At 39.7% G+C, this 14,162-nt stretch overlaps 1 protein-coding gene across 2 annotated transcripts in view; it reads left to right on the top strand.

Moving 5' to 3' along the window:
- Positions 1-349, top strand: part of LOC6586690 (leucine-rich repeat flightless-interacting protein 2) — an 89,048-nt gene extending 88,699 nt beyond the window's left edge. For both annotated transcript variants that reach the window (XM_032733367.2, XM_015160267.3), the window contains one exon: positions 21-349. In XM_032733367.2, the coding sequence (XP_032589258.1) occupies positions 21-96 (76 nt within the window). In that variant the 3' untranslated portion in view covers positions 97-349. The remainder of the gene's footprint in view (positions 1-20) is intronic.
- Positions 350-14,162: the final 13,813 nt, after the last annotated feature.

Below are 14,162 nucleotides of genomic sequence, written 5' to 3'. Positions count from 1 at the left end.
TCTGTTATTTCTTTTTGCAGCACCGAGAGATTTTGGAACGATTGGAGGAAGCAGAAACTGCTAATAATCATTTACTTAAACGTCTTGACAAACTAAAAAATGCAAAAAGCACAATATTGAAGGACTTATGATTGATGATGACAAAACAGAATAATAATACTTCAGGAAGGAAATGGCTAAAAAATTATAATTTCATAATAGTCCATGAAATGTTAATTTTGTGTTGTAAATATTTACAACTAAAAGTATTTAATAGTCATCACATTATGCATATTTTCCTCATTTGGCAGAAAGTATATGATTTTAATTATTTACTTAATAAAAATAATTATATATTTTTTGTTCATTATTTGTATCGTACTAGAATCTTATAGCATCGTATATCAAGCTTTTACTCACTTGTTTGCAAGTTAGATTTTCTCGTTAATTTCGATTTATTGGTTTTAGTGATATAAGACAGAAGGATAGGAGAGCTAATTAATGTTAAGGCACGAGCATAAGACCATAAGGATTGCAAGCATAATCATTTCGACAAGAATACAAACAGTTGTCAAGTTTGTATGTGTCACTAACAAAATAACACATAGACTAGACATCAATTTGCACAGGCAGCACAAATAATCATCGAAAGGCTTACAGTTTGTTTGCACGAGCGTGGCAAACGCTGTTAAGATTTCGGTATACTCCACTCAATTTTCAATTTCAATTTTTGTGCGCTGCTGAGCTTGATAATTTGAGAGACCATAGAGAGAGAGATAGAGTGTGAGAGAGAGTAGAACAAATAAGGCAAGGCACATACAACGAGACCATTTCGTTTACGTGCTTGCAGCGCACTGATTTCGTCGTGCTATCTTTCATTACATTGTTCTAGATGTCCAGTCTATTTGTTATTTGGTTAGTGTTATTATTAAGAAAGATATCCACAGACAGCAATTACTGGATGTTGTCACAGAATATCATCTGTGACAATGCGATACGATACATCGATAAATGCGTGTACCATATTTAGGTGATAGGTACCTCATCTAATTTTTAGTCACGAATAAACCATTGCAACTAAAACACACAAGCGCGGCATTTTATATTTCATATGGGCACTAACCAGAGAACACATAGACCGGACACGTAGTGTAAAGCGTTTTGCACACTTTTTTTCGAGCGTTAACACCCCAGACAACTTCGTATTCGCTCGGCTCCTCACTTTTAGGTTTGGGTTACTAAAATATACTAAAGCACAATCATGTCGCTTCATGCGCTCGACCGAGATGGTCAAATGTTGAACAAAAGATCCCTCTATGCTCAATGTTTCCCTTGCTCTCTCTCTCTCTCTCGATGCTCTCTGCTCTCTCAAATGTGTATTTGTATGTATGTATGTGAGCATAATCAGCAGCTCACAAAAATTGAAATTTCTTTGAAGCAAGAACCCATGCCTTCCCTTCTGTGTGAAGAGTATCCCGAACTCTTCAAGCCGTTTGCCATGCGTTTTCGTTATTATTTGTCGGAAGAGTATGAAAGCGTTGGTGCGCATAATGAAAATGTTTTCGCGACGAGCATGCACACACACACTTACAGTATGCTACATGTACTATTTGCATTTGGTCGATCTTGTGAAGTGCTCACACTTACATACATATGTTTGATTGTGTGTACGCAGGGGCCGCGATGCTCACAAATGATGGGGTAATCATTGCAGAAGCATTTGAGTGCCTTTATATGTATGTGCGTGTGTGTATGTTTATATGTGTATGCATGCGACATGAGCATTGACGTGTGCCTACGACAACTTAGAATTGTGTGAACGATTTTGGGTTTTAATTGAAGAGGCGCGCTTACATTTACATACGTAGATGATTTTATTTCAATGGTTGTGGATTTGCCTATCAGAATGATTTTTGCTAAAAATGTAGTACCTGATCAATACCAGTGGCCAAATTGGAATGCGATTTTCGATCCTTTGGGCCCGCACATATACAGGTGAAATTTACCTTTTGAATAAGAAGCATATGTATGTACATACATACATATACTCGCTAAATGGACCCATTTTAAAGGGTGCATCTGTTAGATGTCATAAAAATCATGTATTAAAAAATACCTGTAGAATTAATAGGAAGTGCACTTGTTACTTTAGTTAGTCAGCTACTTAAATATAAGCGCGCCTCTTCCGGTCAAACCCAAAACCGTTCACACAATTCTTAGTTATCGTAGGCACACGTCAATGCTCATGTCGCATATATACACACCAGAGGGCTGCATGAGTGCCAAAAAAAACCGTAATCGAATTAACGATCCCCATATTGAGATGTGTGGCACCGATACCAAAATGAAAATTGTATGAATTTGTGTGTGCGATCGTATATGACTTAGACGCACAATATTGTATTGAGCGATAAAGAATACATAAGTCTTGAGCCCGAGTATATGAAGTGCTTCGATGAGTATATGATTTGCGTAGCTGTTTGCAGAGAAAAAAAAAGAAAAACACGAAGGGCAATGGAATTGTGTGTGCAGACCAGATAGCCGACCGACGGCAAATTTACCGTTACATTTGGTAGCAAAAAAATATTCTTTATGCGTAGCAACGTTTTCATACCCTCCCCACAAATAACGAGCAAACGAAAGGCAATGTAATTTTTTATACAATATATGTATATTTAGAATCATTATATTATTTAAGATGTCAGGATTAGTAGATGCAGAATGTCATGAAAACGCTAACATTTTACATGAGCATGGCAAACCCCTTTCAAGAACTTCATATACTCTCTAAATGAAAAGGGTATAGAAAGAGACAGAGTAAGAAAAAATAAGCGCACGATCAGGCTTCATATTAAAATGCGTGCTTTACGCTTAAACGCTCGCAGCGCACTAATCTAGGCGTGAGATTTTTTCACTGCTCGAGCCTCAAGCGACGGAGCCGAGCAAATACGAAGTGTTGACACGAAGTTATATGCATGGAAAAACTCGAGTGCCCTGACTCATTCTCATTCTTTTTACTAAAGGGAGATATGAGAATTGAGTGCATGTAATCTCCTACTCTATCAACACATTGTATGCCTATCACTCACTCACTCAGTCTCAATTCGAGTGCACTCCATTTTGCTAGGTTATGAGTGCGGTCATGCAGCTCTCTAATACACACATAAATATACACACACGCACATACATATAAAGGCACGCAAATGCTTCTACAATGATTACCCCATCCTTTGTGAGCATCGCGGCCCTGGGTACACACAATCAAACATATGTATGTAAGTGTGAGCACTTCACAAGATCGACCAAATGCAAATGCTAGGATTTCAAATTGCTACAGCCAGCAAGGGCTTTGCACACAGGCATACAAATGCTCATAGTACATGTAGCATACTGTAAGTATGTGCGTACATGCTCGTCGCGAAAACATTTTCATTATGCGCACCAACGCTTTCATACTCTTCCGACAAATAATAACGAAAACGCATGGCAAACGGCTAGAAGAGTTCGGGATACTCTTCACACAGAAGGGAAGACATGACTTCTTGCTGCGAAGAAATTTCAATTTTTGTGAGCTGCTGCTTGTGCTCATATGCATACATACAAATACACATTTGAGAGAGCAGAGAGCATCGAGAGAGAGAGAGAGAGAGAGAGAGAGAGAGAGAGCAAGGGAAACATTGAGCATAGAGGGATCTTTTGTTAAACATTTGACCATCTCGGTCGAGCGCATGAAGCGAAATGATTGTGTTTTAGTATATTTTAGTAACCCAATTCTAAAAGTAAGGAGCCGAGCTAATACGAAGTAGTCTGGGGTGTTAACGCTCGAAAAAGAGTGTGCAAAACGCTTTACACTACGTGTCCGGTCTATGTGTTCTCTGGTTAGAGATATGGGGCTGTCGAAAATTGTTATAATATCGTATCAATGATATTTTAAGTTTTGAAAAAATATCATAATACAACTTTTAACAAGTAAGAAAGCTCTAGTCGAGACTACTCGACTACGAGATCCCCTGAACCCTTGGAGTAATAGCTATTTCAATAATTTTTCGCGTCTTTCAGCTTACACAAGAAACACACACACACACTCACGCACGCACACACAGGCATACATACACACACATACAAATGTATGTAACAAGCAGATGGAGGCGTGGCAGACCCCACAAAGTATATGTATTTTTGAACAGCGTGACGAGCTGAGTCGACCCTGTCCGCCCGTCTGTCCGTATGTATGAACGCGTCGATCTCAGAAGATATGAGAGATAAATAAAATTTATTTTATGTATGTCACGCGTATATCGAGTTTATCTCCAAATATCGATAACTGATCCCTATACTTTGTTATCTTAGTTATTTAATTATACCTCTTACATTTAGAGCTTTTAGAGCTACAGTCTTCAAACTTTAAATGTAGACTTATATGTATTTTATGTAATTTCGATTTTTGCTGTATTTTAACCCCATCTCTATATCCACCCCCTCACCCACATATTTGTAAATGGCGTATTTCAAATACTAGAGACTTGCGCTTAAGCACATGCACGTATTTCAATGTTATGATCACGATCTACAAGTTCATGGAGATAGTCCTTCGGCAAGAAAAGTTATTAAGCAACTAAGTTCCCATAGTTTAGTGCGTGCATACCTATAAGCAGAAAAACGCGAATAATTATTGAAATATCAATCCTTAGAAGAGTTCAGGGGACTTTGTAGTGGAGCAGTCTTGACTAGAGCTTTCTAACTTGTTTTTATTTTATTTTAACTCGCGGCTTGGGCAGGAGTTTCTTATTAGTTTTTAAATTAACTCGAGGTGAAGGCGAGTATGTGTTAGCTTTTAACGAAACTTTACTGGCGGTTGAGAGGGGAGTTTGTTACGGAGTTTTATTTAGCACCAATCATAAAAAATTGTAGAATTCCAACAACTTTTGATTTTTTATTTATTTAACAATCCGTGTGGATTATTTTTCGGTTCTTACAAAACTAACTTAAAACTAATTCCCTACACATAGCTTAGGCTGCTAGCGCCGGCAGTGATGCCAACAGAAAGCTGGCCTCGTGGCTCGTGATATTCGTTGGCGGTCTGTCGCAAAGGATCAGGTTACATTTTTATAAACAACTTTTGTTGAGTAGCGCAAATTTATTTCATGCACATACGGTTGCCTCTAATTCAAACGCAGCCCAAAAACATGTGGCAAATACGGTCTACCCCTAGAGAATTCCGCACGCAATTCTGCGCAGTTGGCAGCGTTTTCCAATGTTATCCTGTGCCTCCCCTTGAAATAGTCATGGCGTTCGTTAATGCTACCACTGAGTTGGCCTGCGGGGTCTCCTTCGAATTATCCTTCTGGCGCTGTTATGTCTAACCCTTTCCCCATAGTAGCACGTTGGTTGAAATTCAAGAGTGAGTAATATAGGCGATTGCAATACGTATAGGATGACTTGGATGTATATGTGCTCACTCCATTGTAGCTTTGCTGCGTTGCTAGCATCCAATATTAGTTACAGATTCAGCTCCACACTAAATCATGACACCACAGCCAGCACGATCTCCCACAAGGGGGCTAACCTCACTTGGACTTGTCTTGGATAACAAGCCCATTCCGTACACCCAAATACATAGCTAAACTGCATTGGTACAATCCACACTATGTATGGAGAGGTGGTTGGTGACTCCCATCCTTCGCATCAAAACACTGCAGGCTGCTGGACATAGCCAATTGAGATGCTTAGTCGACTTTTACGATACAAGCAGCCCCTAAATATAGCACTATTCTTAACCAGATATACAGATACAGGGATATTCTCCATGCACCACGTTTCTTTTCTTCGAGATCTGTGAATAAATCAACTTCACTCATTGGTTAGTATCTTTACTTCCGCTAACCTCGGCTCGATTTTCACCATCTTTCGACTGCTTCTTTTCTTCTCCTCGAGGTCAGCCTACTAAATCAACTTTCACTCAATATTAATATTTGACCAACCGCTAACCCGGGCTTTCACTTGGCATAACTTTACTTTTTCGAGATCGGCTAAATATCAACTTTCACTCATTTCGGTTAACAACTTTGAATATACCATGAGCTCTTTATAGGTCCTGATTTCTGCCATTATGCCATGATATATTTCTCTTTAAATATTGATGGCTGACCTAGTTGCTTGCTGTTTATATCCTGAACCCATTGAAAATGGGAAATCAGGGTACAATGGTTTTCTTGTATGTAACAGGCAGAAGGCGGCGTGGTAGACCCCACAAAGTATCTATATTCTTGATCAGGGCGACGAGCTGAGTTTAGCCCTGTCCGTCTGTCCGTATGTATGAACACGTCGATTTCAGAAGATATAAGAGCTAGAGACTTCCATTTTTTAATGTCCATATATACAGCGCGGATATCGAGATTATCACAAAAAATCGATAACTCATCCCGTTTTTTTTATCGATAAAAACCTTATCGAAAATCAGTTGTAAAATTATATCTCCTACATCTTTAAAGCTAGAGTCTCCAAATTTTAAATGTGTATTTATATGCATTTGTGTATTTATATGCATTTTATACAACTTCGGTTTTTGTTAAAATTGACCCCTCACCACTATATCCACCCCTCACCCACATACTTGTAATAGACGTATTTTTAGCACTAGAGTCTTGTGCTTTGGCAAGTGCATGCATATCCTTGTGTGTGTGTGTGTGTGTAGCAATAAAAGTCTCCAGACTAAAGCAAATCAGTTTCTCAAACACCTCTCCCATGGTGTCTAAGAGACAGACTGGTTTATTCGAAGATGGCTCTTTCGGTGGCTTGCCAGCCTTGGGTAGCAATACCAGGTTCTGGGTCTTCCATTTTGCAGGGAACGTCTCCTGAAAATTCGTTGTATAATTCGGCAAACGTAATAGGGTGCAAGGTGAGGGCTAGCTTTAGCGCACGATTTGGGATCCCGTCCGGCCTGGAGCTGTGTTAGATTTAGGACCTCTAAGAGCTACTAAGCTTTCTTCGTCTGTAACTAAAACAATTTGAGTGCTCGTTGAGCCCTGATCAGCATACTCAAACTCAGGGGCAAGAATGGAGCTTAATCTTTCTGGGAAGAGCGTTTCTACAATCGATTTAAGCTCCAAGCGATCCGTAGGCTGCACCTGTTTACCTGCGTATAGTTTTTGAACTACTATCTTGTATGCTCTGCCCCAAAGGTCAACTCTAAGAGGCATTCTCTTTTACTTATCCGAATGGCCTTCTTCAACTGTCTTCTATCTGCCTGGTAAGCTAATTGTTTCTCAAAAAACGTAGACCTACCGCGAGCCCGTTGATAGCTTCTTATTGCCTGGATGCATTTGCGTCGAATGTCACCTATTTGTGCATTCCACCAATACGTAGGCTCTTGTTGTCGCGTAAACTGCTTGCAACGTAACATGCTCCTATTGCAGGCACTCTTAATTCGGGCTACCATTTGGCATGCTCTGGCCTCAGCATTACCAATTATGCCCAGAGACTGAATGGCCTCTATATTTCATATGGGCACTAACCAGAGAACACATAGACCGGACATCGAGCGTTAACACCGCAGACAACTTCGTATTCGCTCGGCTCCTCACTTTTAGGTTTGGGTTACTAAAATATACTAAAGCACAATCATTTCGCTTCATGCGCTCGACCGGGATGGTCAAATGTTGAACAAAAGATCCCTCTATGCTCAATGTTTCCCTTGCTCTCTCTCTCTCTCTCTCTCTCTCGATGCTCTCTGCTCTCTCAAATGTGTATTTGTATGTATGCATATGAGCACAAGCAGCAGCTCACAAAAATTGAAATTTCTTCGCAGCAAGAAGTCATGTCTTCCCTTCTGTGTGAAGAGTATCCCGAACTCTTCTAGCCGTTTGCCATGCGTTTTCGTTATTATTTGTCGGAAGAGTATGAAAGCGTTGGTGCGCATAATGAAAATGTTTTCGCGACGAGCATGTACGCACATACTTACAGTATGCTACATGTACTATGAGCATTTGTATGCCTGTGTGCAAAGCCCTTGCTGGCTGTAGCAATTTGAAATCCTAGCATTTGCATTTGGTCGATCTTGTGAAGTGCTCACACTTACATACATATGTTTGATTGTGTGTACCCAGGGCCGCGATGCTCACAAAGGATGGGGTAATCATTGTAGAAGCATTTTAGTGGCTTTATATGTATGTGCGTGTGTGTATGTTTATATGTGTATGCATGCGACATGAGCATTGACGTGTGCCTACGACAACTTAGAATTGTGTGAACGATTTTGGGTTTTAATTGAAGAGGCGCGCTTACATTTACGTAGATGATTTTTTATACCCTGAACCCATTTTCAATGGGAAATCAGAGTATAATGGTTTTGTTGAAATGTATGTAACAGGGAGAAGGAGGCGTGGCAGACCCCACAAAGTATATATATTCTTGATCAGGGTGACGAGCTGAGTTGATTTGGCCCTGTCCGTCTGTCTGTCCGTCTGTCCGTATGTATGAACGCGTCGATTTCAGAAGATATAAGAGCTAGAGACTTCAATTTTTTTTTAAATGTCCGTAATTACAGCGCGCATATCAAGTTTATCATTAAAAATCGATAACTCATCTCGATCTTTTTTTATCGATAAAAAACCTTATCGAAACCCAGTTATAAAATTATATCTTCTACACCTTTATTGCTAGAGTCTCCAAATTTTTAATGTATGCTTATATGCAATTTATACAATTTCGGTTTTTGTTAAAATTTACCCCCCACCTCTAAATTCACCCCCTCACCCTCACTTTTGTAAAAAGCGTATTTCAAATACTAGAGACTTGTGCTTTGGCAATTACTTGCATATTCATGTTATAATCATAATCTAAAAGTTTCATGAAGATCGTACGTCCATAAAAAAAAAAGTTATTAAACAATTAAGTTCTCATAGTAAGCGCACACTGCAGCCCATGCGTGTTTATGCGTGGTTGCTTGTGTGTGTATGTGTTTGTGTATGTGTGTGTGTATGTGTGTGTGTGTATGCGTTTGTGTATGTATGCGTGTGTGTGTGTATGTGTGTCTGTATGCGTGTGTGTGTATGTATGCCTGTGTGTGCGTACGTGCGTGTGTGTGTGTGTGCGTGTTTCTTGTGTAAGCTGAAAGTCGCGAAAAAGTATTGAAATATCTATTGCTCCAAGGGTTCAGGGGATCTCGTAGTCGAGCTGTCTCGACTAGAGCTTTCTTACTTGTTTTATGTGTGGGTTTGCCTATCAGAATTATTTTTGCTAAAAATGTAGTACCTGATCAATCCCAGTGGCCAAATTGGAATGCGATTTTCGATCCTTTGGGCCCGCACATATACAGGTGAAATTTACCTTTTGAATAAGAAGCATTTGTATGTACATACATACATATACTGGCTAAATGGACCCATTTTAAAGGGTGCATCTGTTAGATGTCATAACAAGTAAGAAAGCTATAGTCGAGACTGCTCGACTACGAGATCCCCTGAACCCTTGGAGCAATAGCTATTTCAATAATTTTTCGCGTCTTTCAGCTTACACAAGAAATATGCCCACACACACACACACACACATATACACACTCACATACACACACACACGCATACACACACACACACATACACAAACGCATACACACACACATACATTAACACATACACACACATACACAAACACATACACACACAAGCACCCACGCATTAATAACTTTTTTTGTGGACATACGATCTTCATGAAACTTTCAGATTATGATAACAACATGGATATGCATGTATTTGCCAAAGCACAAGTCTCTAGTCATTGAAATACGCTTTTTACAAAAGGGTGGGGGATGTATATGGTGGTGGGGGGTAAATTTAAACAAAAACCGAAATTGCATAAATTGCATATTAGTATACATAAAAAATTTGGAGAGTCTAGCAATAAAGGTGTTCGAGATATAATTTTATAACTGGTTTTCGATAAGGTTTTTTATCGATAAAAAAGATCGGGATGAATTATCGATTTTTAATGATAAACTGGACGGACGGATGGACGGACAGACAGACGGACAGGGCCAAATTGTTACTTTAGTTAGTAAGCTACTTAAATATAAGCGCGCCTCTTCCGGTCAAACCCAAAATCGTTCACACAATTCTTAGTTATCGTAGGCACACGTCAATGCTCATGTCGCATACATACACACCAGAGGGCTGCATGAGTGCCAAAAAAAACCGTAATCGAATTAACGATCCCCATATTGAGATGTGTGGCACCGAGACCAAAATGAAAATTGTATGAATTTGTGTGTGCGATCGTATATGACTTAGACGCACAATATTGTATTGAGCGATAAAGAATACATAAGTCTTGAGCCCGAGTATATGAAGTGCTTCGATGAGTATATGATTTGCGTAGCTGTTTGCAGAGAAAAAAAAAAGAAAAACACGAAGGGCAATGGAATTGTGTGTGCAGGCCAGATAGCCGACCGACGGCAAATTTACCGTTACATTTGGTAGCAAAAAAATATTCTTTATGCGTAGCAACGTTTTCATACCCTCCCCACAAATAACGAGCAAACGAAAGGCAATGTAATTTTTTATACAATATATGTATATTTAGAATCATTATATTATTTAAGATGTCAGGATTAGTAGATGCAGAATGTCATGAAAACGCTAACATTTTACATGAGCATGGCAAACCCCTTTCAAGAACTTCATATACTCTCTAAATGAAAAGGGTATAGAAAGAGACAGAGTAAGAAAAAAATAAGCGCACGATCAGGCTTCATATTAAAATGCGTGCTTTACGCTTAAACGCTCGCAGCGCACTAATCTAGGCGTGAGATTTTTTCACTGCTCGAGCCTCAAGCGACGGAGCCGAGCAAATACGAAGTGTTGACACGAAGTTATATGCATGGAAAAACTCGAGTGCCTTGACTCATTCTCATTCTTTTTACTAAAGGGAGATATGAGAATTGAGTGCATGTAATCTCCTACTCTATCAACACATTGTATGCCTATCACTCACTCACTCAGTCTCAATTCGAGTGCACTCCATTTTGCTAGGTTATGAGTGCGGTCATGCAGCTCTCTAATACACACATAAATATACACACACGCACATACATATAAAGGCACGCAAATGCTTCTACAATGATTACCCCATCCTTTGTGAGCATCGCGGCCCTGGGTACACACAATCAAACATATGTATGTAAGTGTGAGCACTTCACAAGATCGACCAAATGCAAATGCTAGGATTTCAAATTGCTACAGCCAGCAAGGGCTTTGCACACAGGCATACAAATGCTCATAGTACATGTAGCATACTGTAAGTGTGTGCGTGCATGCTCGTCGCGAAAACATTTTCATTATGCGCACCAACGCTTTCATACTCTTCCGACAAATAATAACGAAAACGGATGGCAAACGGCTTGAAGAGTTCGGGATACTCTTCACACAGAAGGGAAGACATGACTTCTTGCTGCGAAGAAATTTCAATTTTTGTGAGCTGCTGCTTGTGCTCACATGCATACATACAAATACACATTTGAGAGAGCAGAGAGCATCGAGAGAGAGAGAGAGAGAGAGCAAGGGAAACATTGAGCATAGAGGGATCTTTTGTTAAACATTTGACCATCTCGGTCGAGCGCATGAAGCGAAATGATTGTGTTTTAGTATATTTTAGTAACCCAAATCTAAAAGTAAGGAGCCGAGCTAATACGAAGTAGTCTGGGGTGTTAACGCTCGAAAAAGAGTGTGCAAAACGCTTTACACTACGTGTCCGGTCTATGTGTTCTCTGGTTAGTGATATGGGGCTGTCGAAAATTGTTATAATATCGTATCAATGATATTTTAAGTTTTGAAAAAATATCATAATACAACTTTTAACAAGTAAGAAAGCTCTAGTCGAGACTACTCGACTACGAGATCCCCTGAACCCTTGGAGTAATAGCTATTTCAATAATTTTTCGCGTCTTTCAGCTTACACAAGAAACACACACACACACTCACGCACGCACACACAGGCATACATACACACACATACAAATGTATGTAACAAGCAGATGGAGGCGTGGCAGACCCCACAAAGTATATGTATTTTTGAACAGCGTGACGAGCTGAGTCGACCCTGTCCGCCCGTCTGTCCGTATGTATGAACGCGTCGATCTCAGAAGATATGAGAGATAAATAAAATTTATTTTATGTATGTCACGCGTATATCGAGTTTATCTCCAAATATCGATAACTGATCCCTATACTTTGTTATCTTAGTTATTTAATTATACCTCTTACATTTAGAGCTTTAGAGCTACAGTCTTCAAACTTTAAATGTAGACTTATATGTATTTTATGTAATTTCGATTTTTGCTGTATTTTAACCCCATCTCTATATCCACCCCCTCACCCACATATTTGTAAATGGCGTATTTCAAATACTAGAGACTTGCGCTTAAGCACATGCACGTATTTCAATGTTATGATCACGATCTACAAGTTCATGGAGATAGTCCTTCGGCAAGAAAAGTTATTAAGCAACTAAGTTCCCATAGTTTAGTGCGTGCATACCTATAAGCAGAAAAACGCGAATAATTATTGAAATATCAATTCTTAGAAGAGTTCAGGGGACTTTGTAGTGGAGCAGTCTTGACTAGAGCTTTCTAACTTGTTTTTATTTTATTTTAACTCGCGGCTTGGGCAGGAGTTTCTTATTAGTTTTTAAATTAACTCGAGGTGAAGGCGAGTATGTGTTAGCTTTTAACGAAACTTTACTGGCGGTTGAGAGGGGAGTTTATTACGGAGTTTTATTTAGCACCAATCATAAAAAATTGTAGAATTCCAACAACTTTTGATTTTTTATTTATTTAACAATCCGTGTGGATTATTTTTCGGTTCTTACAAAACTAACTTAAAACTAATTCCCTACACATAGCTTAGGCTGCTAGCGCCGGCAGTGATGCCAACAGAAAGCTGGCCTCGTGGCTCGTGATATTCGTTGGCGGTCTGTCGCAAAGGATCAGGTTACATTTTTATAAACAACTTTTGTTGAGTAGCGCAAATTTATTTCATGCACATACGGTTGCCTCTAATTCAAACGCAGCCCAAAAACATGTGGCAAATACGGTCTACCCCTAGAGAATTCCGCACGCAATTCTGCGCAGTTGGCAGCGTTTTCCAATGTTATCCTGTGCCTCCCCTTGAAATAGTCATGGCGTTCGTTAATGCTACCACTGAGTTGGCCTGCGGGGTCTCCTTCGAATTATCCTTCTGGCGCTGTTATGTCTAACCCTTTCCCCATAGTAGCACGTTGGTTGAAATTCAAGAGTGAGTAATATAGGCGATTGCAATACGTATAGGATGACTTGGATGTATATGTGCTCACTCCATTATAGCTTTGCTGCGTTGCTAGCATCCAATATTAGTTACAGATTCAGCTCCACACTAAATCATGACACCACAGCCAGCACGATCTCCCACAAGGGGGCTAACCTCACTTGGACTTATCTTGGATAACAAGCCCATTCCGTACACCCAAATACATAGCTAAACTGCATAGGTACAATCCACACTATGTATGGAGAGGTGGTTGGTGACTCCCATCCTTCGCATCAAAACACTGCAGGCTGCTGGACATAGCCAATTGAGATGCTTAGTCGACTTTTACGATACAAGCAGCCCCTAAATATAGCACTATTCTTAACCAGATATACAGATACAGGGATATTCTCCATGCACCACGTTTCTTTTCTTCGAGATCTGTGAATAAATCAACTTCACTCATTGGTTAGTATCTTTACTTCCGCTAACCTCGGCTCGATTTTCACCATCTTTCGACTGCTTCTTTTCTTCTCCTCGAGGTCAGCCTACTAAATCAACTTTCACTCAATATTAATATTTGACCAACCGCTAACCCGGGCTTTCACTTGGCATAACTTTACTTTTTCGAGATCGGCTAAATATCAACTTTCACTCATTTCGGTTAACAACTTTGAATATACCATGAGCTCTTTATAGGTCCTGATTTCTGCCATTATGCCATGATATATTTCTCTTTAAATATTGATGGCTGACCTAGTTGCTTGCTGTTTATATCCTGAACCCATTGAAAATGGGAAATCAGGGTACAATGGTTTTCTTGTATGTAACAGGCAGAAGGCGGCGTGGTAGACCCCACAAAGTATCTATATTCTTGATCAGGGCGACGAGCTGAGTTTAGCCCTGTCC

This window comes from Drosophila mojavensis, unplaced genomic scaffold (genome assembly GCF_018153725.1).
Source record: "Drosophila mojavensis isolate 15081-1352.22 unplaced genomic scaffold, ASM1815372v1 contig_72, whole genome shotgun sequence".
Lineage (NCBI taxonomy): Eukaryota > Metazoa > Arthropoda > Insecta > Diptera > Drosophilidae > Drosophila > Drosophila mojavensis.
Note: the sequence above shows the minus strand (reverse complement) of the source record. Positions and strands in the feature narration are given on the sequence as shown.